The sequence below is a fragment of the Hibiscus syriacus genome, unplaced genomic scaffold, assembly GCF_006381635.1.
Source record: "Hibiscus syriacus cultivar Baekdansim isolate YM2019G1 unplaced genomic scaffold, ASM638163v2 tig00111105_pilon, whole genome shotgun sequence".
Lineage (NCBI taxonomy): Eukaryota > Viridiplantae > Streptophyta > Magnoliopsida > Malvales > Malvaceae > Hibiscus > Hibiscus syriacus.
Window position 1 is genome coordinate 3,605,547 of NW_024062987.1, and position 24,886 is coordinate 3,630,432.

At 32.8% G+C, this 24,886-nt stretch overlaps 1 protein-coding gene and 1 pseudogene across 1 annotated transcript; one reads left to right on the forward strand and one right to left on the reverse strand.

The window, feature by feature from the left end:
- The first annotated feature begins 16,156 nt into the window (after positions 1–16,156).
- LOC120154153 lies at positions 16,157–17,414 on the forward strand (annotated as a pseudogene).
- A 4,512-nt stretch (positions 17,415–21,926) lies between these two features.
- On the reverse strand, positions 21,927–22,721 carry LOC120154155 (BRCA1-associated RING domain protein 1-like). Its single transcript, XM_039165966.1, has 4 exons — positions 22,600–22,721; positions 22,458–22,511; positions 22,147–22,371; positions 21,927–22,035 (listed from the first exon to the last, which is right to left on the reverse strand). Exons 1-4 carry the CDS (start codon positions 22,692–22,694, stop codon positions 21,927–21,929), a joined length of 483 nt encoding a protein of 160 aa, XP_039021897.1. The 5' UTR covers positions 22,695–22,721.
- Between the last annotated feature and the right edge of the window lie 2,165 nt (positions 22,722–24,886).

A 24,886-nucleotide genomic window follows, 5' to 3' on the forward strand; every position in this document is an offset into this window, starting at 1 on the left:
ATACAGCATCTCGGGGAAATTGATTTCCTTCCATAGACTTTAACAAGTTATTGAGCAAGAATAGTGTTATCAACAATACTTCGTCCTTTTACGAAAGCAGATTGATTCAAAGATATCATTCATGGGAGATGTTGGTCATCATGTTGACTAAAATCTTGGTAATTGACTTGTAAACAACATAACAACAAGAAATAGTTCGAAAATCTTGAATCTTACTTGGATTTGGTACTTTAGGTACCAATACAATTGTTGTAGCATTGAAGGCTAGCAGCAGCAAATCGTGAAAGAAGTATTGAATCGCATCCACCACATCGTTACCAACCACATGCTAACATTTTTTGAAAAAAGTAAGGGCTGTAGCCGTCTAGGCCAGGAGCCTTATCATTACCTTGATTGAAAATTGATGTTTTAATCCCCTCTCTAGTTACTCCCTTTACTAAGTCAGATGAAGCTCCAATATGCAATGTATATTGCAGCAGGTCTTTAAGTAGAGCGGGGTCACAGTTAGCTACAGCGGGATCAACAGTGCCAATAAGGCTTTTGAAGTAGTTAATCACTTCAGAGGCCATATTGTCAAAGCATTCAAGCATTCTTCCTTGTTCGTCAATAAGTACTCTGATTGTATCCCGTTTGTTTCTGGAAGCAACGATGGAATGGAAAAATTTTGTGCATTTGTCTCCCTCCTTTAACCATTGAGTTTTTGCCTTTTGTTTTAAGAACATGAGCTCAGATTCTTTAAGAGAATTTAATTCATTTTGTAGAGTAATCTCCTTCTTGAGTGCGTCATCTCCTCTTAAAGTTGATAATTGTTGCATTTCCAATTCTGTTTTCTTTTGCTTGACTCGGATTGAAATGTCATTGTAGCAATCTTTATTAAGTCTCCTTAGGCAACCTTTGAGACGTATGAGTTTGGAGAAAATGACTTGCATAGGATTACCTTGGATAGCTGGATGCCAAGACTGTTGTACCACATATATGAAAGTATGGTGAAGAGTCCAGAAATTGAAGAATTTGAATGGTTTGGGTCTATTCGCTTACACCTCTTTGTTGAGCCAAACTAAAGCCATACAATGGTCTGAAGGTCCTGGGGCAATGAATTCAACAAATGAGCTTTAAAATTCTTTCGCCCACAAGGGATTGATGAACACCCTTTCAAGTTTCCTTGCAAGGAATGAATCTTGATGCATATTACTCCAAGTGAACAATGGACTAAAGTAAGGATGGTCTTGTAAAGAAAGTTCTTGCGTGACATCTTGGAAGTCTTTCATTTCGGGCGATGAGACAGGGCCAAGTAACTCATGATTAGAGGTTTCATTCGGCTTCAAAATGATGTTGAAGTCACCTCCTATTATCCAAGGGAAGTGGTCATACTTGTTATCAATTTCACGCAACTGATGCCATAAGAGTCTACGATTAATATCGTTGTTGCTGCCATAAGTTGCAGTAATGATGAAAGGGACTCCTTGAAAAGAACCTTTGACACTATTGCATTGAGCAGTAACATCGCAAATTGAAAGGTTCAAGTCTTTTTTCCACAGAATCCAAATCCTCCCGTTAAGTGTATGTTCATAATTTGTGCAAATATTCCACTTAGCAAATTTAGTTTCCAATATACTCACTAACTTTTCCACTTTTACATGTGTCCCCAACAAACATATAACATCTACTTTATTTTGATAGGCTCTTTGTAGTACTTTGTCTTGTTTTAGAGGGCTATTCAGGCCTCTAACATTCCAAAAACTGATATTGATATTCATTGGGAAGAAGAAGCCAAGTCACTCACTTTACCCTCTGCTGTTGAGTTTTTTGATCTGTCTAAGTGGTCCTTCTTTTTCTTTTTGAGTTCGTTGAGCAGAGTTGTAACTCCTAAAGCAGCAGTGCGAACTTTTCTTGGTTGACTCTCTGTGGCAGAATTTTCATCAATTGAATTGAGTATGGCGTATTTGTTTTTTGATCATGTCAGGAGAGTTTTGGAATTGTCTTTGATCTGCTTGCCTCTTTCACGTTTAGCAAAAGATAGGTTATTAGTGTCCTGGCATTCATCATCATGAATTGGTTGATCAGGAGCAGTGTACTCATCCACTACAGCATAATCATCTAGGACAGTAAGTTGAGTGGACTGAGTTCCTTATCATTCGAAGCAGGTGGTCCAACGTAAACACTGCTGGAGCATATGGACATGTTTGCATTTTCATTCTCAGCAGCAGAATCGTTTAGGACAGTGTTTTCAGCAGCAGAATCGTTTGGGACATTTGTTGAATATGTGTGCTCAGCTTCCTTGCCATTTACACCTTTGTTAGTGATAGGCAATTGTTTGGCAATCACTGGTTCAAGCGAAACTTCAGTGTTTTTTTCTGTCGAGGCTACTAGTGTTATTTGTGGTACTCTTTTTTTAATCCAAACTTGTGTTGTGGTAGTAGAGGTTGATTTATCCAGACAACCTTTCTCGCTATGACCAAATACCCCACATTTTCTACAATAGGATAGAATCTAGGGTACATCAACAAAAATAGAAGTTGTTTGCCCATCTTTAAGCACAACGTCTATGCATTTTGGGAGTTCATCGTTGACCCCTATTTCTACACAAACTTTGGCATATTCCAGTCTTGATTTTGAAGCTGTAATTGAGTCCATAGAGAGAGGAACTCCTATTTCACTTGCAATATAGCTTAATCCAGTGTGTGAGTAGAGTTCCAAGGGAACGTTAAACAGTTTTACCCAAACTGGAATTTTTGATAAATCAAAGTTGAGTCGTCTAAGGTTTGGCTCCCATTTTCTGAGAATCAGTGGCTTTTTGATGATGTGCCAAGGTCCATTTTCTAAGACCCAATCTCTAGCAATTTCGAATTTAAAAGAAAAAATGAATAGATTTCTTCCTGCTTTACTTACCCGAACTTGAGAACCCTGCAGAGCGTGTTTCCACAAATTGACAATGATCTTTTGCAATGAAATGAAGTTTGGTGAAGACCCAAGAAATTGCCCCAAGAGAAAGAACTTCCATTTTGAGATTCCGGCTTCGAACACCTCCGATGGGGGTTGAACCTTAGGGACCCCTTCTCGATATGAAGGAGGAAAAAACTCCAATTCTTGTCCAGCTGAGCATCTAAACAGATTTCTCTAGTCCATCGGAGGAAACGAACGAAGAAGGAGAGGAGCAGAAGAGATTTGTAGTTGGAAGGTCGATTAAATCACCGGCGACACGACGAGATTCTCAGTTTCCATTAGCCCTGCTAACGAGCACCCAGAGAATATTACTATCGTGCGTCATGAATAATTTTGGAATTATTTGTTAGTTTAATAATTATTCCAAACAAAGACTTTTAAGAAGCAAGAAACAATTCATCACGTGTAAAGGTAGTGCTTGAAGAACATACTTTACGAAACCTTCTTATCACCTTGAGAAAGTGAGTTGACACACCGATTTCGAATTCGACTTCGAAATTTTTTAGACGTGTGTAAAAGCTCCTCGTTTATTCCCTCCCATAATTACTGGTAGCCCCAGATATTTTTTTTGGGTTTAACTCACTCGCAACAACAAGGATTCGCCTGACATCGCTCCTATTCCTTTCGATAATATTCGAACTAAAGAAAAGCCCAAACTTATCAAAGTTTATGATCTACCCCGAACTATCACTGTATATAGTCAGAATATCCTTGATTTGAGTAACTACACAAGTCATTGTCTCCCTAAAAATGAGGCTATCATCATAAAACATTAGATAAGAAATTTGAGGGGAATAGCTGTTAATTCAAGCACCTTGGAACTCGCCCAAGAACGCTGCTCACCTGAACAAAGATGATAGGCTAAACTCACGATATAATGCTTTCAAAATAAATAATTCACGAGATAATGTACTCCCCATATTATTTGCTGAAGTAGGGTGAAATCCACAGTGTGGTCGTAGGTCGCCATGCCTTCCGGGCGACCTACTACGTCGTCGGCTTCCCTAGACGTCTGCATGTGCCATGCACGTCCCCAACACCCCAACACAGGTCGCCATGCACTCCATGCACGTCCCCAACACCCCAACATAGGTTGCCATGCACTCCCAGCGACCTACAAGGTCGCCATGCACTCCCAACGACCTTATAGGTCGCCAAGCAGTCCCGGCGACCAAGCTGGCGACCAAACTTAACTCTGCTCCCTCGTGCATGCATTGCATCCATAGCTGGGAGATTCCTGCATCCATAAGCTGGGAGATTCCTGCATCCATAAGCGTTAATTTAGCTGCTAAATGTAGCAAATATTGATGTTGAATTGCAGCCTTTCAACGCTCAATAGTTACACGGTTCAATGCTCAATATTATTTGCTTCAACAGTCAAATTTAATGACGCTCTCTAACGCTCATTTTCTTTTTATAGAGGATATGGGGGTTTAAGGTTTAGGGTAAAAGCAGAAGCATCACATATAGAAACTTTATCGAGAGAAAGAAAAGGAAGAAGAAGAAAAGAAGATAAAGGCTCAAACATTCTTTTTTGAGGTAATTTTTTATTGTTTAATTTATTTTATTATATGAAATTATTAGTTTGTTAGCTTAGGGTTTAGGGTAAAACTAAAATTTAGTTAATTAGTTTGTTAGTTTAAGTTATATATTATATTATATAAAAAAATTAGTTAATTAGTTTCTTACTTTAAGTTATTAAATATAAAAATATTAATTAATTTGTTAGTATCTTTAAACGTATATAAGGTTGTTTGTTGAAGTTATATTATAAAAAAATTAATTAGTGCTTAATTAGTTTGTTAGTTTGTTATTTTAACTAAGTTATATTATAATAAATAAATAGTTTACTAGTTTAAGTTATATTATAATATATTAGATTATATAAAATTAATTTGTTTAATTTATTGTTGTTTAAAGAAATATTTTGTTTACACATACAGGGCATTATTCACAACATTTGCCTACGTACAGATTGATTCGAAGACTTGAACAAGAAAGGAAAAGAAAGGAAAGGAAGAAGGCACAAATACGCGGGTAATTTATTATTTTTTGTTGTCCATTTTTAGTTGTTATATATGTGTAAATTAGTTAGTTAGTAAGTTTATATTAGATAATTTGTGCGAGATAATTTATGTTTAAAAAAATATTGTGTTTAAAAATATTTAGTGTTGTTTTAAAAATATTTTGTTTAATTTATATTATATGTGTAAATTAGTAAGGAGTAAAAATTAATTGAATAAAATAATCCGGTCAACGCCTTATATCACGAAATAATTCTTTCGAGAACATTATCTCGACAGTTCTGCCTAACAAATTTGTTTGATATTTTTAAAAAATATTATCAAACTAATCATTATTATTAGTAATAATTACTAAATGATTAATATCAAATATAAATCATTAAATATTTATAATAAATAATTATTAGTAATCATAACTAAATCATATTATTATTAAATCATTAAATATCAAATCATTAGATTAATAATAATTATTAAATCATTATTAGTAATATTAGTAATCAATTAATCAAATTAAATAATAAATTTTATTTGATCATTAATATAATAGTATATTATATTATATTTAATGATTTAATGATTTATAAAATTATCTTATCTAATTTTTTAATCTAAATTAATTTATTTTTTTATTTGCAGAGAAAATGAGCAACAACTTTTTCACGATTGTCCATTATAATGGACAGATTATGGAAAATGAGGTCGGAGTAATTTTTCAGTCTGAAAAACCAATAAATATGATGTTCAAAAAAACATCACATTTATAGAAATGAAGCATAAGATAGAGAGAAAAATTCGAGCTGCAGTTGATGGTTTGAGATATAGGTTTATGATATGCCCCAACCCAGTCAGATATGCTGCAGTTCCACTTGAAGATGATGATGATATTGGAACCATGGTTGGATTACATGAGTCAACCAATATAGCAGTTATTGAGTTATTTGTTGATGTACGTAACATATGTGATGTTCCTGGGTCATCAAGAGGTGTGGCTCAAAATCCATCTGAAATAGCTTTATATAGTCAGTTTGAGGAGCCGACATACAGGTTCCCGAACAGTTTTATGGCACTATTGGAAAGTGTAAATGAAGTCGGGGGGACATCTGCAGCAGCAGAGTATGAGACGAGAAACATACGGAATTGGTTGTTGATATTGACGCTGAAAATCGATGGGGAGAAATTCATGACGATTCAAGTGAAGATGAAGAAATCGAAGAACCCGTTTTGGGCGGCGACGAAAATATTTTTGGTGGAGGTGCAATTGATGAAGTTCTGACACCGTATGAAGCTACTCCTCACATGTACGAGATAGACTATGATGCGATGAGGGCACCTGAATTCCCAGACATGCCACATTTACCTCCATACCAAATGACTGAATCATTCGATAATTCTGGTGAATTTTCAGTTGGGGTGCAATTCAGAGGAAAAAATGAAGCTACCCTGGCGATTAAAGAGTACTGCATCAAATGCCATGTTGATGTCTATGTTGTAGAGTCCAACCAGAAAACCCTATATGCGAAGTGTGTAAAATATAGCCCAGAGTGCAAGTGGAAGATCAGAGTGTCAAAAAATTAAAGGCACGATATTTGGATCATCACGAGGTACAATGGTTCACACATATGTTTGCGAAACTCCATCGAACAAGACTACCGACTATTGGACTCCGATGTAATATGTGAATACATGAAGGCGATGGTTGAAAAAGATCCAAGGATATCTTGTTCAGTGTTAGCTGCATCTATTCAAAGCCAATTTGGATATCAAGTAAAATATGGCAAGGTGTGGAATGCGAAGATGAAGGCAATGAAGCTGACGTATGGAGATTGGGATACATCGTACAATGAGCTACCACATTTGCTACAAGCAATGAAGCGATTTATCCCAGGAACCATAGTGAAGTCTCAAACCATGCCTGCATATGACGAAGAAGGTCAACTTCTGCCAGAGAAGAAAATATTTCATAGACTATTTTGGGCATTCAAGGCATGTATTGAAGGATTTCCATTTTGCAAACGTATGATCCAAGTAGATGGTACGTGTATATATGGTCAATATAGGCATGTACTTTTGATGGCAGTTGCTCAAGATGGTGAGCGAAATATCTTCCCAATTGCATTCGCCATTGTTGAGGGAGAGACAACAGAGGCTTGGGATTTCTTTCTGACCAATCTACATCAATATGTCATTCGTGAAGATGGAGTTTGCTTGATATCCGATAAAGGAACGGGTATTTTGGCGGCAATTGAACGAACAGGAAGTCGTTGGATACCTCCGTATGCATATCCGACATTTTGTATCCGTCATATTGGCAAGAATAGTATTGACTAGTTTCATAACGCACACATTCGTAGCGAGATAGTCAACATGGGTAAGTTTTATTTTCAATATTTGTGCATTTTTTACATGGTTTTTTTAATTGTGGTTTAACACAATATATTATGAAACAGGATACGAACTACGTCGACCAAATTTTGACAAGAGATTGGAGAATTTGAAGGTATTTTACGATGATCAGCGTGTTTGGAAGTGGGCTTCAAAAATACCGCAGGAAAAATGGTCGCAAGCATACGATGAAGGTCAGAGATACGGACATATGACCACAAACCTTGTTGAGGCAATTAATTCGGTACTAAAAGGTACACGCCATCTCCCAATTGCGAGTGTGGTGAAAGAGACGTACTTTAGATTGGCTAAAGTTTGGTCGGACAAAGGTAAAGAAATAGAGAGTCTCATAAATAGTGGTGGAATCAATGGAAGCAAATGAGCGATTGGCAACATCAATGGTTGTTCATAATTTCGACCGAGTTGGTCATACTTTTATCGTGTCGTGCATACGCCGTAACGTCGGAGGAGAAGACCAAACATTTAGAGTTGATTTACGACAGAAATGGTGTGATTGTGGTCATTTTCAGGCATGGAAATATCCATGTGCTCATGCAGTCACTACATGTATGTATGCTGGTGTAAGCGCATACACTTATGTTGATGAATGCTTTCACCTACGTAGGATATTAAATGTCTACAGCTATGCGTTCAGACAGATCCCGAATGAATTATATTGGCCCAGAAAAGATCATGATGAATGGCTGCCAAATCCAATGCTTCGCAGAAGCCCAAATGGTCAAGCAAAGAGATGCGGATTATGTAGGGGTGAAGGCCATTCAAAAAACAATTGTCCTAATTTACTAAGATATAGGCCTCATCATTAGTAATGATATATGTATTTCTATGAATTTCTATGTATTTCTAAGATTTAGTAATGATTAGTAATAATGAAATTATTATTAATATTTAATGATTTGATAGTAATGATTTAGTAATGATTAGTAATAATGAAATTATTATTAATATTTAATGATTTGATATTAATGATTTAGTAATGATTAGTAATAATGAAATTATTATTAATTTTTAATGATTTGATAATAATGATTAGTAATGATTAGTAATAATAATTTATTATTAATATTTAATGATTTGATATTAATGATTTAGTAATGATTTGATAGTAATGATTTACAATTTGAACAATGAACAATGTTTGGTTCAATTAACCATATTTTCGTTACATAACTAGTAATGAAATTATAATAATGATTTAATAATGATTAGTAATAATGAAATTATTATTAATATTTAATGATTTGATATTAATGATTTAGTAATGATTAGTAATAATTAAATTATTATTAATATTTAATGATTTGATAGTAATAATTAGTAATGAAATTATTATTAATATTTAATGATTTGATATTAATCATTTAGTAATGATTAGTAATAATAAAATTATTATTAATTTTTAATGATTTGATAGTAGTGATTAGTAATGATTAGTAATAATAATTTACTATTAATATTTAATAATTTGATATTAATGATTTGATAGTAATGATTTACGACTTGAACAATGAACAATGTTTGGTTCAATTAACCATATTTTTGTTACATAACTAATAATGAAATTATAATAATGATTTGATACTAAAAATCATTATAAATATGTCGAATTTGTTAAGGTTTGAAAAAACTAGTCTAATTTCAATATTAAATTTGTAACAAATAACAAACTAGTTTACAATTGTTACCGATGTCGGGGTGTTGTTGAATGATAATGTTGGGGCGGACGTCTGATGCGTTGTGGCCGTTGCGGTTGCTCAGGAGTATGGTACCCATCCTCCTCATTCATTGGGGGTATTTGAACTGACATGTGTTCAAAGTCATACGTCGACGAAAACATTGGAGAGTAGATGGATGCATCAGGCTACACAAACTCTGGTATTTATGCATCGTCGAACGGTTGTGGTGCGCTATTATCCACATCGGTCATTTCCGCTTCAGGTTGTTGAGATGAACTTCCACTCCCACTTGGTAGATAGTATTCAGCTTTACCAAATCTTTTTTTAAACCTCAAAAATTGTCGCCTCTCTACAATTGTTGTCAAGAATGGCTTTCCATTATCCAAAAAATAAGCAAGGTAAGCCGAAGTCTCAAAATTAAAGTCGTCGTCTTGAATGTCGTCAAGAGTTAGCATGAATAAAGTCCTATTGTTCCAAGCATTAATGTAGGTTGCATGCTTCTCAACCCAATTAACATTTTCTTTACGACGACCATCAAATCTGTGCAGCTGGTCATACGTCTCAACCCAATTCACCTGACGACGACCATCTAAGATTTGGAGGAGGTCATGATCCCATGGACTCCGCGGAATAGATTGGTGGAAGTGGAATTGCCTCAACACTCTATCCCCAAATTGGATCTCAACAAAAGCAAAATTGATCAATGGTGTAACAGCACACCAATATTGAAAACCATCTAAAATATCGTGCGGTATCAACGCAAGTATTTCTTCATTCATGTATGATCTCCAATTAAACTGTAAAATTACAAAAACAATAAAATTTATTTAAATCAAATAATATAGTTAATTTAAATAATAATTAAAAATAACAGATTATACATACCTCTTTGTTTGCCTTAATGTCGATCTTCAGCCTGAACTCGTTAATGTTGTTGTGCACCAACCACGTGCCTTCAATTTTATGCCTTCATCTGTATATCAATCAAAACAAAAATATGGTCATTTTTATTTTATAATTAATATTTTATATTAAAATAGAGAATTCATATTACCTTCCGGCAAGCGGAAAGTCAATCGCAGTCCGACTAATCGGTGTCAGAAACGGAAGTCTATACCAAGCCCATGACTGTAGCAGCAACAGACATCCACCGATTTCTGTTGTATTATTATCATTCACGACTAATGACGCCTTGCACATCTCACGATACAAGAACGCCAATATCGCCGATCCCCAGCTATATTGCCTACTATTCTCAAAATTTCTTAAAAAAAAAAGATACTGAGTGTGAACATAACTACCGGATTTATCCGGCATTAAAATACCCTCAATCAACTGTAATATATATGCTCGTGTTGCATATATAATTTCGTGCTCCGTACTATTTGGTTGAAGCTGAAATTCATTCTTCAACCATGACAACCTCACACGCCACCCTTTACACTCTGGTGATACGGGCGTTTTCCCAAGAAACAAGCTACAAAGTTGTGCCACATTATTAAACTCATGTGACATTACCACTGGCATCTCATTTGTTTGGACCCTGAGTTGCAATGCCACATCCTCCAGAGTTATCGTACATTCGCCACACGGCAAATGAAACGTGTGCGTTTCTGGTGTCCAACGCTCAATCAAGGCACTGATCAAACCTAGGACCAACTTGTAATCTCGCACAAATGTTACATAGCAAAATCCAGCCTCCTGCAAGTTTTCTTCTATCAATATGTGTGGCTTGGGCACTTTATGTAGCCGAAGACGAAGGACTCGCTGCTCGTCCTCCTACAATTAAATATTTCAAAAAAATTATCACAATCATAAAATAATATTCAAATATTTATTAATTATAATTCATTAAACAAATATTTTATTCACCATTATTCCCAAATGACTTGAAATATGTTCATTGTCAAGCCTCAACAGTGGAATTTGGTCAGCCATTGGAATGAATCTATAAAAAAAATTAAACAACAATATTTAAAAAACCATTTAATATAATCTAATATAAACTAACTAACTAATTTACAACACTAAACTTTAATATAATAACTTATAATATAATAAACTAACAAACTAAACTTTTTAAAATATAAGTTAAACGTAAATGCTAAACCCTTAAACAACTAATAAAATATTCTTTTATATAACTAAAACTAATAAACTATTTTTTTCATTATAATATACTACTAATAAACTTACTAACTAATTTTTTATATAATATAAATTCAACAAACAAATATAACTTAACTATTTAACTACCACAAACTAATTAAATAATTTTTTTATATAACTAACTATTAACAAAACAAACTAATTAATTATTTTTTAACTATATAACTATCAAACATACTAATTAAATAATTTTTTATTTATGTATAATATAACTTAAACTAACAATCCTATAACCCTAAACTAACCAACTAATTAACTGATTTTTGTTTTACCATAAACCCTAAACTAACAAACTAAACATTTATAATAATAAACTAATTTAAATAAAAAAATTAACTCACAAGAGCCTTATCTCCCTTTCTTCTTCTTCCTTTCCTTTCTCCCTTTCTTTCTTTCTCGGCTGCAATTTCTTCTCCCATTCTTCTGCTGCAATCTCTTCTCCCTTTTTTCAGCTGCAATCTCTTCTCCCTTTATTTCTTTTATGTTCTCACGATAATGCACACCCCATATATAATTTAGGTGTCACCGGCTGCCTTAATTATTTCACCAATAATTGTGCAATTGCAGCTATGATAGCAACTGATTTCACGCTGCAATGGTTTAATAATTGCACCAATAATTCATGGCTCAAATGGTTCACATGCATGCATCAATAGTTTCTCCATGAAGCAGGTGATTTCACGCTGCAATTGCAGCTATGATAGCTGCAGGCATGCAGCGGGAGTAGGAGGGGGAGCACGTGAAGGAATCTCAGCTTGGTCGCCGGGACTGCTTGGCTACCTACAAGGTCGCTGGGAGTGCATGGTGACCTTGTAGGTCGCTGGGAGTGCATGGCGACCTGTGTTGGAGTGTTGGGGACGTGCATGGCACATGCAGACGTCCAGGAAAGCCGGCGACGTAGTAGGTCGCTCGGAAGGCATGGCGACCTACGGCCACACTGTGGATTTCACCCTATTTTAGCAAATAATATAGGGGAGTGCATTATCTCGTGAATTATTTATTTTGAAAGCATTATATCGTGAGTTTAGCCAAGCTGATAGCCCTTCACCGCAAATGAGAAAAAGGTAAAGACTAAGAAGGTCTCATTGTTTGGGACCTTGTTGAGGTTCAAATCGTTCACCCGCCATTTTATTAAAAATAACAGAATAAGAAAACGAAACAAACTTAACTCTTAATAAGCTTTATCTGACATCATAAACCCTATTCTCTATAATAGCTCAAAAGAAATGTCACTCAACCCGGTCATACGCCTTGCTCATATCCATCTTCAACGAGAAATTTCCATTCTTTCATTTCCTCTTTTTTTTTATTAAAATAGAGCAACTCATAGGCAGTAATAATGTTATTAGTAATTAATAGACCCGACACAACGCTCTGTACATCATCGATACAAAATTGTAGATAACTATGTATTCGGTGAACCAACATTTTAGACACAATCTTAAAGAGAATATTGCAAAGACTTATTGGCCTGAATTAAGTTAATCTGGTTGGGTTCCCCACCTTCAAGATAAGAACTATATGGGTATGGTTTATAGACTGCATATCGAGTCGGCCTTGGAGAAGACCAATGCAAACTTCATTACCTATCACGTGCCAGAACCGTTGACAAAATAAAACCCGAAGACCATACTCACCCAATGCTTTCAAAAGGCACATGGATTTAATCGCAGTAATAGCCTATACAGTGGTAAACTCACGGCTCAGCGAAAAAATCTCCTCCTTATTAATGCAAGAGGCGATCCCCTCCAAAATTTTACTATCCACCATTGACGTGGTGAACTTAAAAAGAGTTTGAAAACACTCTCTTACTAATGCATCAAGGCCCAACTATCTTTCAACTCGAGTGTCATTTCCGATTCCAGAAAGAAAGATCTTGTTCGTGTGCTTCCCCTGAGATGCAAAACGATGAAAGGAGATCGTGTTATTATCGTCGTTTTTAGTCAATTGGCTCGCGCTCTTTGTTCCCAATATAATAACTCTTGCCGACCAGCTTTCAAATTAATTTATAATGTCGTGCCAATTATTTCCCCAAAGACATCATCTAAAGAAGCTAACTCAACCAACTCAACTAATCGCTTTTGAAGATCTAAGACTGTCAAACACTTTAGTCAGCAAACATTTTTAAACAAACGATCCAACCTGTGACAAACGTAACTCAATTTATTTGAAACTGCACCCTCCATAACCGAATAACCTCCTTATTGCAAGTATCTTCTAATAACCATGACGTTTTAAATTTGAAGTGCCGTCTATGCACAACTGCCCCTCTTCCTATTGTGGATAAGAGAAGCGGATAATGATCACAGAAAAAAAATGAGAAAGATGGTTCAAGAAGAAGTCCACAAATAGTTGTCGCTATAAATTATCCGCTAGTCCCCGATTAAGCCTTTCTGAGATGTCATTGGCAGCCATATTATCTCTCTCCCATGTATGCCATTGCCCTATGTACCCTACATCAGAGAGACCAAAAGAGTCGATCGGTTCTCGAAAAGTATTAATTTGTCGTTCATTACCCACTAAACCTCCCTCATTCTCAAAAGAGAACATAAGTTCATTGAAATCGCCTATTACCAACCATGGAATATCTGACAAATCAGTTAATTGATTTAAGAGATCCCATGACTCAGTATACCTACATTCCTCCGGAGCACCATAAAACCCAATACATCTCCAAGTAGGTCATTGTCTTTCATAATCAGAATATCTATGTGAGAACCTGACAAAGAGCGTAAAGTAACATCACACAACTACTTCCACACTAAATATAACCCCCCGAGTATAATTAGGTTCAACTTCAATTTCATTTAAAAAATCGCAAGACTGTCGAACTTTTACCATACGCGAATTCTGTAGCTTCGTTTCCATAAAGAATACTACAAGAATATTTGTGTCTCGTAGCATATGCCGAATATGTCGATCCGTTCGAGGGATCCCCAAACCTCGGATGTTTCAACATAGGCGTTTCATTACGACCAGCCAACCTGTGACGACAGGCTTATTTTGATCTCCAACTAAGTTTTCTGTCGACACATTCGGAGTTGCTGGAACACTCTGTTACCTCTTCATATTCTTCTGTTTCTCTATGCGATCCTCCTTCTCAACTGTCACCATCGCAACATCCGAATTCCCCTCTCAAGTCATGTCCGCCACCTGCATTGGAAAAACCTTTTCCACCCTTTGCTTCGTCCCCAACCCCGTTTCCGAGACAGAACGAGGCACGATCATTTTCCCCTCCCCTGCACCAATCAAACCAGTACTATTGCTTTTTCTCACGCAGCCATATACTTGTTAACATCCCCTTAAGCCTTGGCGGGGCTCGAATTGAGATATCCCATTGTGGCATCATGTCTTTTTCATCCTTCAGGATCCGCATCTGACAGTAGAGCTCACCATGTCCTAATGAAGATTTTTATATTGAAACGAAACATAAGTAAATGAACCATTCGCTAAAGCCAACTTCTTCTTTCTCTTGGGGGCTTGCGAACGTCAAGTACCACCCGAATCTGCATATACCCTATGCATCCTAAAGTGATAGCTATTGCGTCAAACTCTATGAAGGAGCCAATAAAATTCTCAAATTACCGCGCCAACTATTCCGAAACATGCCCCACCGATAAATCATTAACCAACTCTTTATTTATATCACTTCATCAACATTTATTTATCAAATTTATAATCTTACATATAATCTTATACCTGAAACATTTTTCTGTTAAAATATCTGATTTAATTTGATATCATTTAGTTAGATGTATAAATATGATTTATTCTAAATCGAATTAGAAGGTTTTATCAATTGCAATTTATTAAAATTATTTTTATTTTATTTTACCACATTTAAAATTTAAAAAACAATTCATAATTTTAATTATTTTTTTAATAATTTTATATAACTTATACTCGTTTTGTCCATTAAATTTTTGCCTCATTATTTTTTTGTTATATTTTTAATTTTTAATCCTTATTATTTAAAATTTATTATTAATAAAAAATATATTTTAAAATGCTTTAATCTAGTAGTTTTTAAATATATGTTTTTATATAATTTAATTATTTAAAATATTTAAAATAATCATAGTCAAAGTTTAAAATTTTTTACTTTTAAAAAATCAACAAGGGACAAATTATTGTAAATTAGATATTGTTCATGTAATACATATGTGCGAAATGCTAGTTCGTAGGGTAAAGTATATAAATAGTCTCTCGACTATAGGACATTGTTTTGTTGAGACATTCAATTTTTAAAAGTTGCAAAAATGATCTTTAACTATAGGCATTGCTTTGATGAGTCTCTTACCTATTAAAAGCTATAAAATAGTCACATGATTATTTATATGTTCTAAACTAGTCTTTTTTAATTAAAAAATTAAAAATAGTCTAAGTTTTACATTAAATTGCTAACTGAGATATGGTTAAATCACATTTTAATGATGATGACTGACACCATCGTTGCTGTCAAGCACTGTCTTGACAACATAATGTTTTAAACACTAGCTCGAAGACATGATGTAAATAGAGATTCGATCCACAAAATACAACTCAAACAATTACAAGGGATCTTGCCGGGAGAGCGGGCAAAAGGTTATATCAATTCTCGGTGATGAGGAGAAACGGGCAGCGTACGAACAAACTGGTTGCATTGATGACGCAGTAAGTAAATATGTTTCAGGCCTATGCAAATGCCTCAGGATGTGGAAATATACTGTTTGGTCTCTCATGATTTTCATGTAAAACAAAATGAATCTCCTAGGCTTCCTATTGTTTTATATGCTATTCAATTCAAATTGGTCCATTTGTGAAATTTAGTACCATATGAGTTTATCATCTTCTAACATTTTTCTCTTGATTTCGTTGATAAGGATCTTGCGGGGGATGTTGTTGATTCCTCTTCTGTTTATGTCATTTGTACTTTGGCTTACCATTCCATCTTGTTAACAATGGTTGAATCGATTTCAGGTCACCGATGCTGATATTGAAGAGTTTGAAGCAAATTACAGGGGATCTGATTCGGAGAAGAAAGGTTTGATTGATCTTTATAAGAAGTTCAAGGGAAAAATGAATAAGTAAGAGAGGCAGAGTGTTGTTCTTTCCTTTAGGCTTTCGAGAATGATTCTGATATTTTTTGCTGTCTTGATAGGCTCTTCTGTTCAATGCTTTGTTCGGGTCCCAAGCTTGATTCACACCGTTTCAAGGACTTGCTTGATGAGGCAATAGCTGCCGGTGAGGCTTTCTTCCAGAGTTTATTTTCATTAGCTGGCTTATAAATTTTCCATTCTAGAAGTACAATTAAAGTCTTAAATACAGTTCTTACCTTGTCTTCCAATTTAAAAGATGGATAAGCAAAAGTCAATTTGATAAATTCTGGATCCTCTATGGTGAGATCTTTAGACCTTTACTTTTAAGTGACATTTTTTAAATATTTACAGAAACTATAATCGAAACATGGATTACATTCTGTAGCTATGTTGCTGTTTAAGAGTGGGTGAGCGACGTTTATTATTTCACTAGTGCCTGAAACTGCAAAAATTAGGATTGTAGGATCATTTTGAAGCTTGTCGAATTCTAACTTCAACCTGATTCCACTTCTATATGTGTTTTCGGTTTAAGAATGAATGATCTAATTGACTGTTCCTGTGTTTCCCAAATTAGGAAAACGAGAATCTGCATCATTCTTGCAGCTTTTCTTGATGTTTGGTATTTTCCATGAGATGAGATTCCGCCCCGCCCCCCCCCCCCAAGTTGTTTCTTTCTTGTGTAGGAGACTTGAAAGAAACCAAAGCCTATAAGAAATGGGCAAAGAAAGTTTCTGAAATAAAGCCACCTACGAGTCCCTCGAGGAGGAAGGGGAAGTGAGTCTTGTAATGGGTTTTTCCTTTAGAATTTTAATATGTTTACGTCATCTGATTTTGATTCGAAAATATGCGCCTCTTTTCATTTTTGTTTATTAAACAGATCGATGAAACAGCCAGAACCAGATCTACTTGCAATTATATCTCAGCGTAGAAATCAGAGGAAAGACCCATTTGATTCCATGTTTTCATCACTGGTGTCCACATATGGGGGAAATGCAGAGTCTGAACCCACTGAATAAGAATTTGAAGCTACAAAGAGGAAAGTTGAAAGCCGAAAGGCCTCCAACAAATCAAAACGGAAGCGGCATTAGGTCTTACCTAGATTTCTTTATGTAAATTTGGATGTGAGAAATATGGAAAGTGCAAACATTGTTTTAACTATCCGGATGCGAATTGCCTTAACTGCTACAAAATGTTGCCTTTGTTCTAGTTAAAAGGAAAGGTCCATTTGCACGTCTTATCTACGTTTCTTTTATGAAAGGATTTGGTTGCACTTAGGATGGCAACAAGTGGGGCATTGTTTTTGCTCGACTTCAATTTTATTTTCATTTATTATCTGAAACTAGGTTTTCGAAAACAAAGAAGCTGCTGGTTCGAAGTTTTCTGCCATCTCTAGATGCACTTCTTTTATTGCTTACACCAGCTATGAGACACAGTTGAGTTGTTAAGAGCAGGAGCAACATTGAAAGCTATCACTTGCTCCTTAAGAGGAGGAGCAACATTGAAAGCTATCACTTGCTCCTTTCCTCACAGATAAAGATGGTGCCAGTCTGACTGATTCACTTGCTATCGTCCTGATTGGTGATTGGTTTGTTCCTCTGCCATTGCAAAGCTCTTTGCCAAAGAGCTTATAAAACAAATGAGAGGGCCTCGGATCAACCAGTTTATGTAATTTTGAACAAGACTGTTGGGTAGGGACGAACGTAGGATTTTAAGTTAGGAGGCGAACTTGAACTTATAAAATTTTAGGGGTGAAAATAGATTTTCAATAGAAAATACATAAAAAAAATTAAAATATAAGATAATTTTAGATTTTTAGGGGTGATCGCCCCACCCGCTCCCCTAGGTCCATTCCTACTGTTGGGTGCAGATGGAAACACCCCTTTGGCAGAGAGGATAGGGTTGAATCCAAATCCGGAAAGTTGTGAGACTAACGTCAATTTTAAACCCTGAACACCCGCGACGAAACCTTTGATGTTGCCAATGTGCTATGATCATTTTACTTAATGTCCCACCCAAATTGTTTATGCATACGAGAAACATCGATAACTACGGTGTTTGGGTGAGTAGCCCAAAAAAAGCACGATTTTGATAATAAAGTCCATTTTGCACTTATTGAAAGGTTTGAGGTGAGGGACACATAGACAGCTGAATATTTTTTATTATTATTGATAACGTAAACACATTATGTAGACGCAATTACTCAAATCCTGAATCTCTAAGACAATAACACATTTTATTTTTATCATTGAGATCACTCAAGAAGTTGCACCCTTAGATCATTATAATATAATACATTTATGAAGAAGTATTGAAAAAAAGTGAATTTAATTGATGAATTTAATATTTATATTAAATTCATATTTTTTTATTATTTTAAATTAAATATATTATTTAATTTGAATATTAGTAGAATAATTATTCTTTGAATATGTTAATTTAAAAAAATATTTGTTATCTTTCTAACTTTCACTATTAAAGATAATTTTATATATTTCAAATTAAAATAATATCTATTAAGTTTGAATAGTAAAAGGAGTTTTATCTTTTAAACATTTCAAATTAAAATATATTATTATTTGTTTAAAGTTGAATATTAAATGATATCTAATTGAATTAAATTTCTCTTGAAAATCCCTATAAATAGTGAGTTAACATGCTAGATTAAAACTAAGTGTAAACATCTCAGAATTGAATAATTTTTATTCTCTTGAAAAATATTTTCTCTCATTCTTAGAAAATATTCTCTTCCACTAGTTTTTCGGTAATAGTCGAAGGTAAAGATAGTTTGTGATCTTTGTAGATGTGCTACTGTAACTGATCACATGTTGTTTTATCCTGTGAGACAGACAACCAATAAACATAAGAACCAAAGGAGTTGTTGAAAATCTGTCTAAAGAAAATTGTGTAGCGACAGGCCTCAACTGATTTCGATATCAACTGACCAAAATGAAAGAGTATTTTTCTTTCTATTTAATTTTGATTTACTTTATGAAGTTTAACTTCTTTGTTTGATTTTGTCTTAATTTGTTACTTCGGTCAACAATCTTAAAACAATATACTCGTTCTATCTCTTTAATTTTATAATGATTTATTTATTATTATTTTTCTATATCGTTATTGAATTAATGGTACCTTTTTCTAACAAAAAGTTTTGATATGGAGAGATATTACCTAACGGTCTTAAAGGTAACATGTTGATTAACTAGGTTGCAGTGAGCCCAACATACGCTTCAAACTTTAAAGGCATCGAGGCTTAAAAAGTTGACCCGACCTGTAAAATTGATTGAAACAGGCTCAAGTTAAAATTGTTTTTGACCCGTTCTGTGGTGATCCGAAATCGATTCGAGTCGAAACTGGTGTTGACTTGAACCCGAATTGGACCTAGAAATTGTGGATCTGAACCCGACCTGAGAATGACCTGAACCCGAATTGAATCGAAAATATGATACTCAAACCTGAACTGCATCCGACTGATAAGAACTCGAACCCGAGATTGACCTGGTAAATAACTAGTATTATCCGACCTGTTTTGAACATGACTTATAATTGACTCAACATGTAAATGATTTGACATGTTATTAAAATGATCTGATATTATCTTGACTTGAAGTTACAATTAATATAATTATGTTATTTTTAAATTTATAATAAACTTATAATTAAATTAATATGATTAATTTTTGAAATTTAGTTTTATATTAATTATAATTTATATATTTTAAATTTGGATTTTATATTAATTTCAATTCTTTATATTATTTATATTTCTTATATTATAAATTTTATTTACAATCACTAAATTAAATTTAAATATTTTCTTATTGAACTTGATTTTATTAAATTATATTAATTAAGTTAAAATATTCATAAATCTAATTTACTTTTAATGTGAAAATTGATTAATAATTTAAGTACTTAACTTGAAATTTTAAAATAAAAATATATTAGTTGAAATGTTGAACTTATTAAATATTTGAAACTTGAATAACATTACAAATACTAAAACAAAAAATTTATAAATGAAATTAATTTTATTATACTTGAAAACACTAAAATTACAATAAAATCAACTAAACAAAATAAATTTATATTGAAATAAATAATCTCAAATCTTATAGCTAAAGTTTTACAAGGCTAAAAGCCTAACTATACTACCAGAAATATCATCATCGAGCCTTTATATCAAAATGTTGTCAACATGTTTAATTATGGGCAACTTTCTAACTTTAAAAAAACAAAATGCCACTAATATAATTCCATATGAGTAACTATTTAAATAAGAATTTATAAAGTTCAAAAATTGATTTAAGTCACACCAACAACAATAATTTACAAGGCATCAATGAGTAATAGAATAGCAACCTGCAAGCATGAATGAGTAATAGAATAGCAACCTGCAAGCATCAATATACCTTCAACAAGCATCATTGCATCAATTCAACAAGCATCTTGCATTAATAAAACATACAATCAATAGTAAAGCCAAAGGGAATTCAATAGCCAACAGTATCAATTATTTTCGACTTTACCAAACCCTTACAATTCAAAGGGTAAAGCCTACATTGAGATTCAACAAATAAGAACCACATAGGATATTGAGAAACAACTAGAAACATACTCGAGATTAAGGAGAATATTTAGCTAAAGAATAACTAATAAAAAGTAATCCCTCCATTTTTGTTTGAATAAAGTTTATTTCTAAAACATACAAAGAGCATTATTTTCTGCTTGTCACAGGAAAATTAATGAACCAACAAGCTAATAATAAGGTAAAATGACAAATTTACAAATAAAAAAGCAATAGGAAATAAGAATATGAATACATCAACATAACAAAATGTACTCATATACGTACTCACTTGTCGGTAAATATTATGTTCGATAATGATTGAATATTAACCATCACACATTCAACAAAGGAAAAGAAAATAAGCTAAAATTCATTTGCATTACAATTTATATTAAGAACCCATTTCCCATTTGAAATGGCCATGAGAACTTTAAGCGTCCTGGTGCATGCACTATTCTCATCCGTAGAAGCAATCACATGAGTGACATCCGACCTCCAAGACTTCGTTACAATTACGCCAATCATTTTTGCAAACTTGATCAAAAGGAACTGCAACAAGGTAAAACAATAAATAAACAAATACCATCAATTGTTGTGAAAGGAAGGCTATTAAGGATAGCCTATCATGAAAGAATCTCCAAATTAGATAGAAAGCATCCACTCGATCAATCATGAAAGTTCAAACTTTTAACACCAAACAAGATCAATTAAAAGAAATCAATGCTTGAAAAATATCATCAGATGGGTCAAAACAAAATGAGTTTCATCTAATCTTACCTTCTCCTCTGGAGACAAAGCAGATCCACAGAAAACCCAATCTTTTTTATTTTCTGGCTGGCCCCATAAGGTGTTGAACTTCAGCTGACCAATGCATGCAGAACTACAATCAGTTCACCCTCCAGACAATTCAATCAGTCTTTATCCATGACTAGAAAAATCTAGAAAAAGAATTGATATATCAACTCCTTCAATAAGCATGCAAAGAAAAGAAGATATATACATCTGAAAGATATCCAAGACATTTTCATTGATTATTAACCTTTCAGTTGGCATGACATCATTAGCAGGCCCCCTTTAGTCCACATCTGCTGCACTTCAACTTCGCACCCCTTGCAAGTTCTGCCTTAAGATTCTTAATAGAATCACCAACATAATACACTTGAGGTGTCCTGCATTTGAAGACATTGTCGGGGCATTTCACTGAAACTTTCATCCTCGTAAGAAAAAACATTTTCCATTTTAATTTAATATTATAAAATATAAAATATTCAGTAAAATACCATTCGATACATGAGCTGTGAACATGTATAACATTTGAACTGAATGATTCATCTCCTGTGACTGGTCTTCCATTGAGAGAACCTCGAATATTAACCTTATTGAGCTCCCAATAACTTTTAAGGGGGGAAAACAAAGAAACAGTTAAATGAAATGCACCTCGATCTGCACATTGAGATTTGCAAATAGAGCACTCTGATCCAAACTCAGTTCGGGCTATGCATGAACTGTAACAATTAAAAAAATGAAAACTAAGCAATGAAAACCAAAACTTTCAGAAATGAATATATATACAGAGAGAGATAGCACTAACTCGCAAAACAGATGGTCGCACGGCATCAACAATGGCCGTTTAAACAAATTCAAACTGCAAAAGATAACATTTCAGATAACAGTAAATTAAAAAAAATACAAATCAAACAACAACAAAATGAACAGAATGTGAGAAGACAAACCAGAGAGGACATTTAAGCTCCAGACCCAGTTTTTGAAGATGAAGAACCCAAGGATTCATAGCTCTATTAACACTCTGCTTAGTCGAAAGACTCATTATTAGCTGAAAACAATAAATTAAAAGGGAAAATAACTCGATACTCGGAGATCTTTCTCAAGAGCGAAGCTGGTTCGAGGTTATAGGGAAATCTCTACAAGAATGGGAAATCTTAAAAATGAGTCTACCTGTGTAGGTATAGATACACGTGGACGGCTGTGTTTGTTAGATTGAAATAGGCGCCATTTCAGATTCCTAATTGGCGGAACTTAGTGGGTTTTTCTTTTTAAAGTTCGCGCGCGTGTTTGGTTTCGTTTTCAATTCTCTCCCGCCTTCCTTAGTTGATTCCTCAAATGCAACAGAATTTCCCATGTATTTATTTAGTGGTGAAATGGTAAATTTGGTAAGTAAATTTTACTCTGTCTCTTATTTCACTCACTATACTTTAAATCTTTTCAATTTTCTCACTAAACTTAATACATTAGATTTCTTTTGTCACTCGGACGATAACTAGTTAACGACATTAAAATGTAGTTGAAAAAAGAAACCAAAAGGGGAGAACAAAGAACAAATAAATTATATACTATATTAATATAAATTATAGTTAAGATAATTAACATTACTATAAACTATATAGTACATTAATATAAACTATAGTTTATTTACTATAGGTTATAAAGTATAAACTATATAGTACACTAATATAGTTTACATATACTATATAGTTTATATATACTAATGAACTATATAATATATAGTTTATATATACTAATGAAATATATATAATGTATAGTTTATATGTACCATATAGTTTATATATATTATATAGTTTATATATACTAATAAACTATATAATATATAGTTTATATATATTATATAGTTTATATATACTATAGTATAAATTATTTTATATAGTATATAAATATCAACTATAGTATATAGTTTATATGGTTTTTATATATAGTTCATATGTAAATTATACTATATAGTATATATAGTTTATATATAGTATATAAATATAAAATATAGTATATATATATAGGTCATATGTAAACTATATAGTATATAAATATCAACTATATTATATATATATATAGGTCATATGCAAACTATATAGTTTTTATATATAGTTCATATGTAAACTATAGTTCATATGTAAATATCAACTATAGTTTATATGTAAACTATAGTTAGTATATAAACTATATAGTTTATATGTAAAGTATAGTTAGTATATAAACTATATAGTTTATATTTAAACTATAGTTCATATATAAATATTAACTTTAGTATATATATAGTTCACATGTAAATTATAGTTCATATATATAGTATATAAATATAAACTATAGTTTATATAAATAGTATAAATTATAGTATGTAGTTTATATAAATATAAATATAAACCCTAAACCCTAAACCCTAATATCTAATTCCTAAACTATAAACCCTAAACCATATATACTATATACATAAACTATATAGTTTATATTAATAAACTATATAATTTATACAATATATATTATTTATAATTATACATAATATATAAATATAAATTGTATAGTTTATATATAATTCATATATAAACTATGTAGTTTCTATATAGTTCAATATTTATAGTTTATACATAATATATATATATAAACTATATAGTTTATATATATAATACATATACTTTATACATAAACTATATAGTTTATATTATATATATATTAGTTGTTTTAATTTTTTTCTCAACTTTTAAAATGAATTTAATTTAGTCCATTTTACAATATTTTTCATATTTGATCCCTTTTGTGTTGTTTAATTTATTTAAAATTTTATTTGTAATTTCATATTTGTTCAATTTAGTCCTCCACTTTTTATTTGCATCTGAAATTGACTCATACTTATTACTTATTTCTATTTTTAAATTGGCCCATAACTTTTAAATGGGTATAATTTAGTACTTTTTTGTATTAATTTCAATATCACAATTTAAAATTATTTCGATTTGATCCTCATCAATGTGTGTTGTTTAATTTATTTAAATTTTTATTTGTAATTTCATATTTGTTCAATTTAGTCCTCCAAATTTTATTTGCATCTGAAATTGACCCATACTTATTACTTATTACTATTTTTAAATTGGCCCATAACTTTTTAAATGGGTATAATTTAGTACATTTTTGTATTAATTTCAACACCACAATTTAAAATTACTTTTTTCGATTTGATCCCTCATCAATCTGTGTTGTTTAATTTATTTAAAT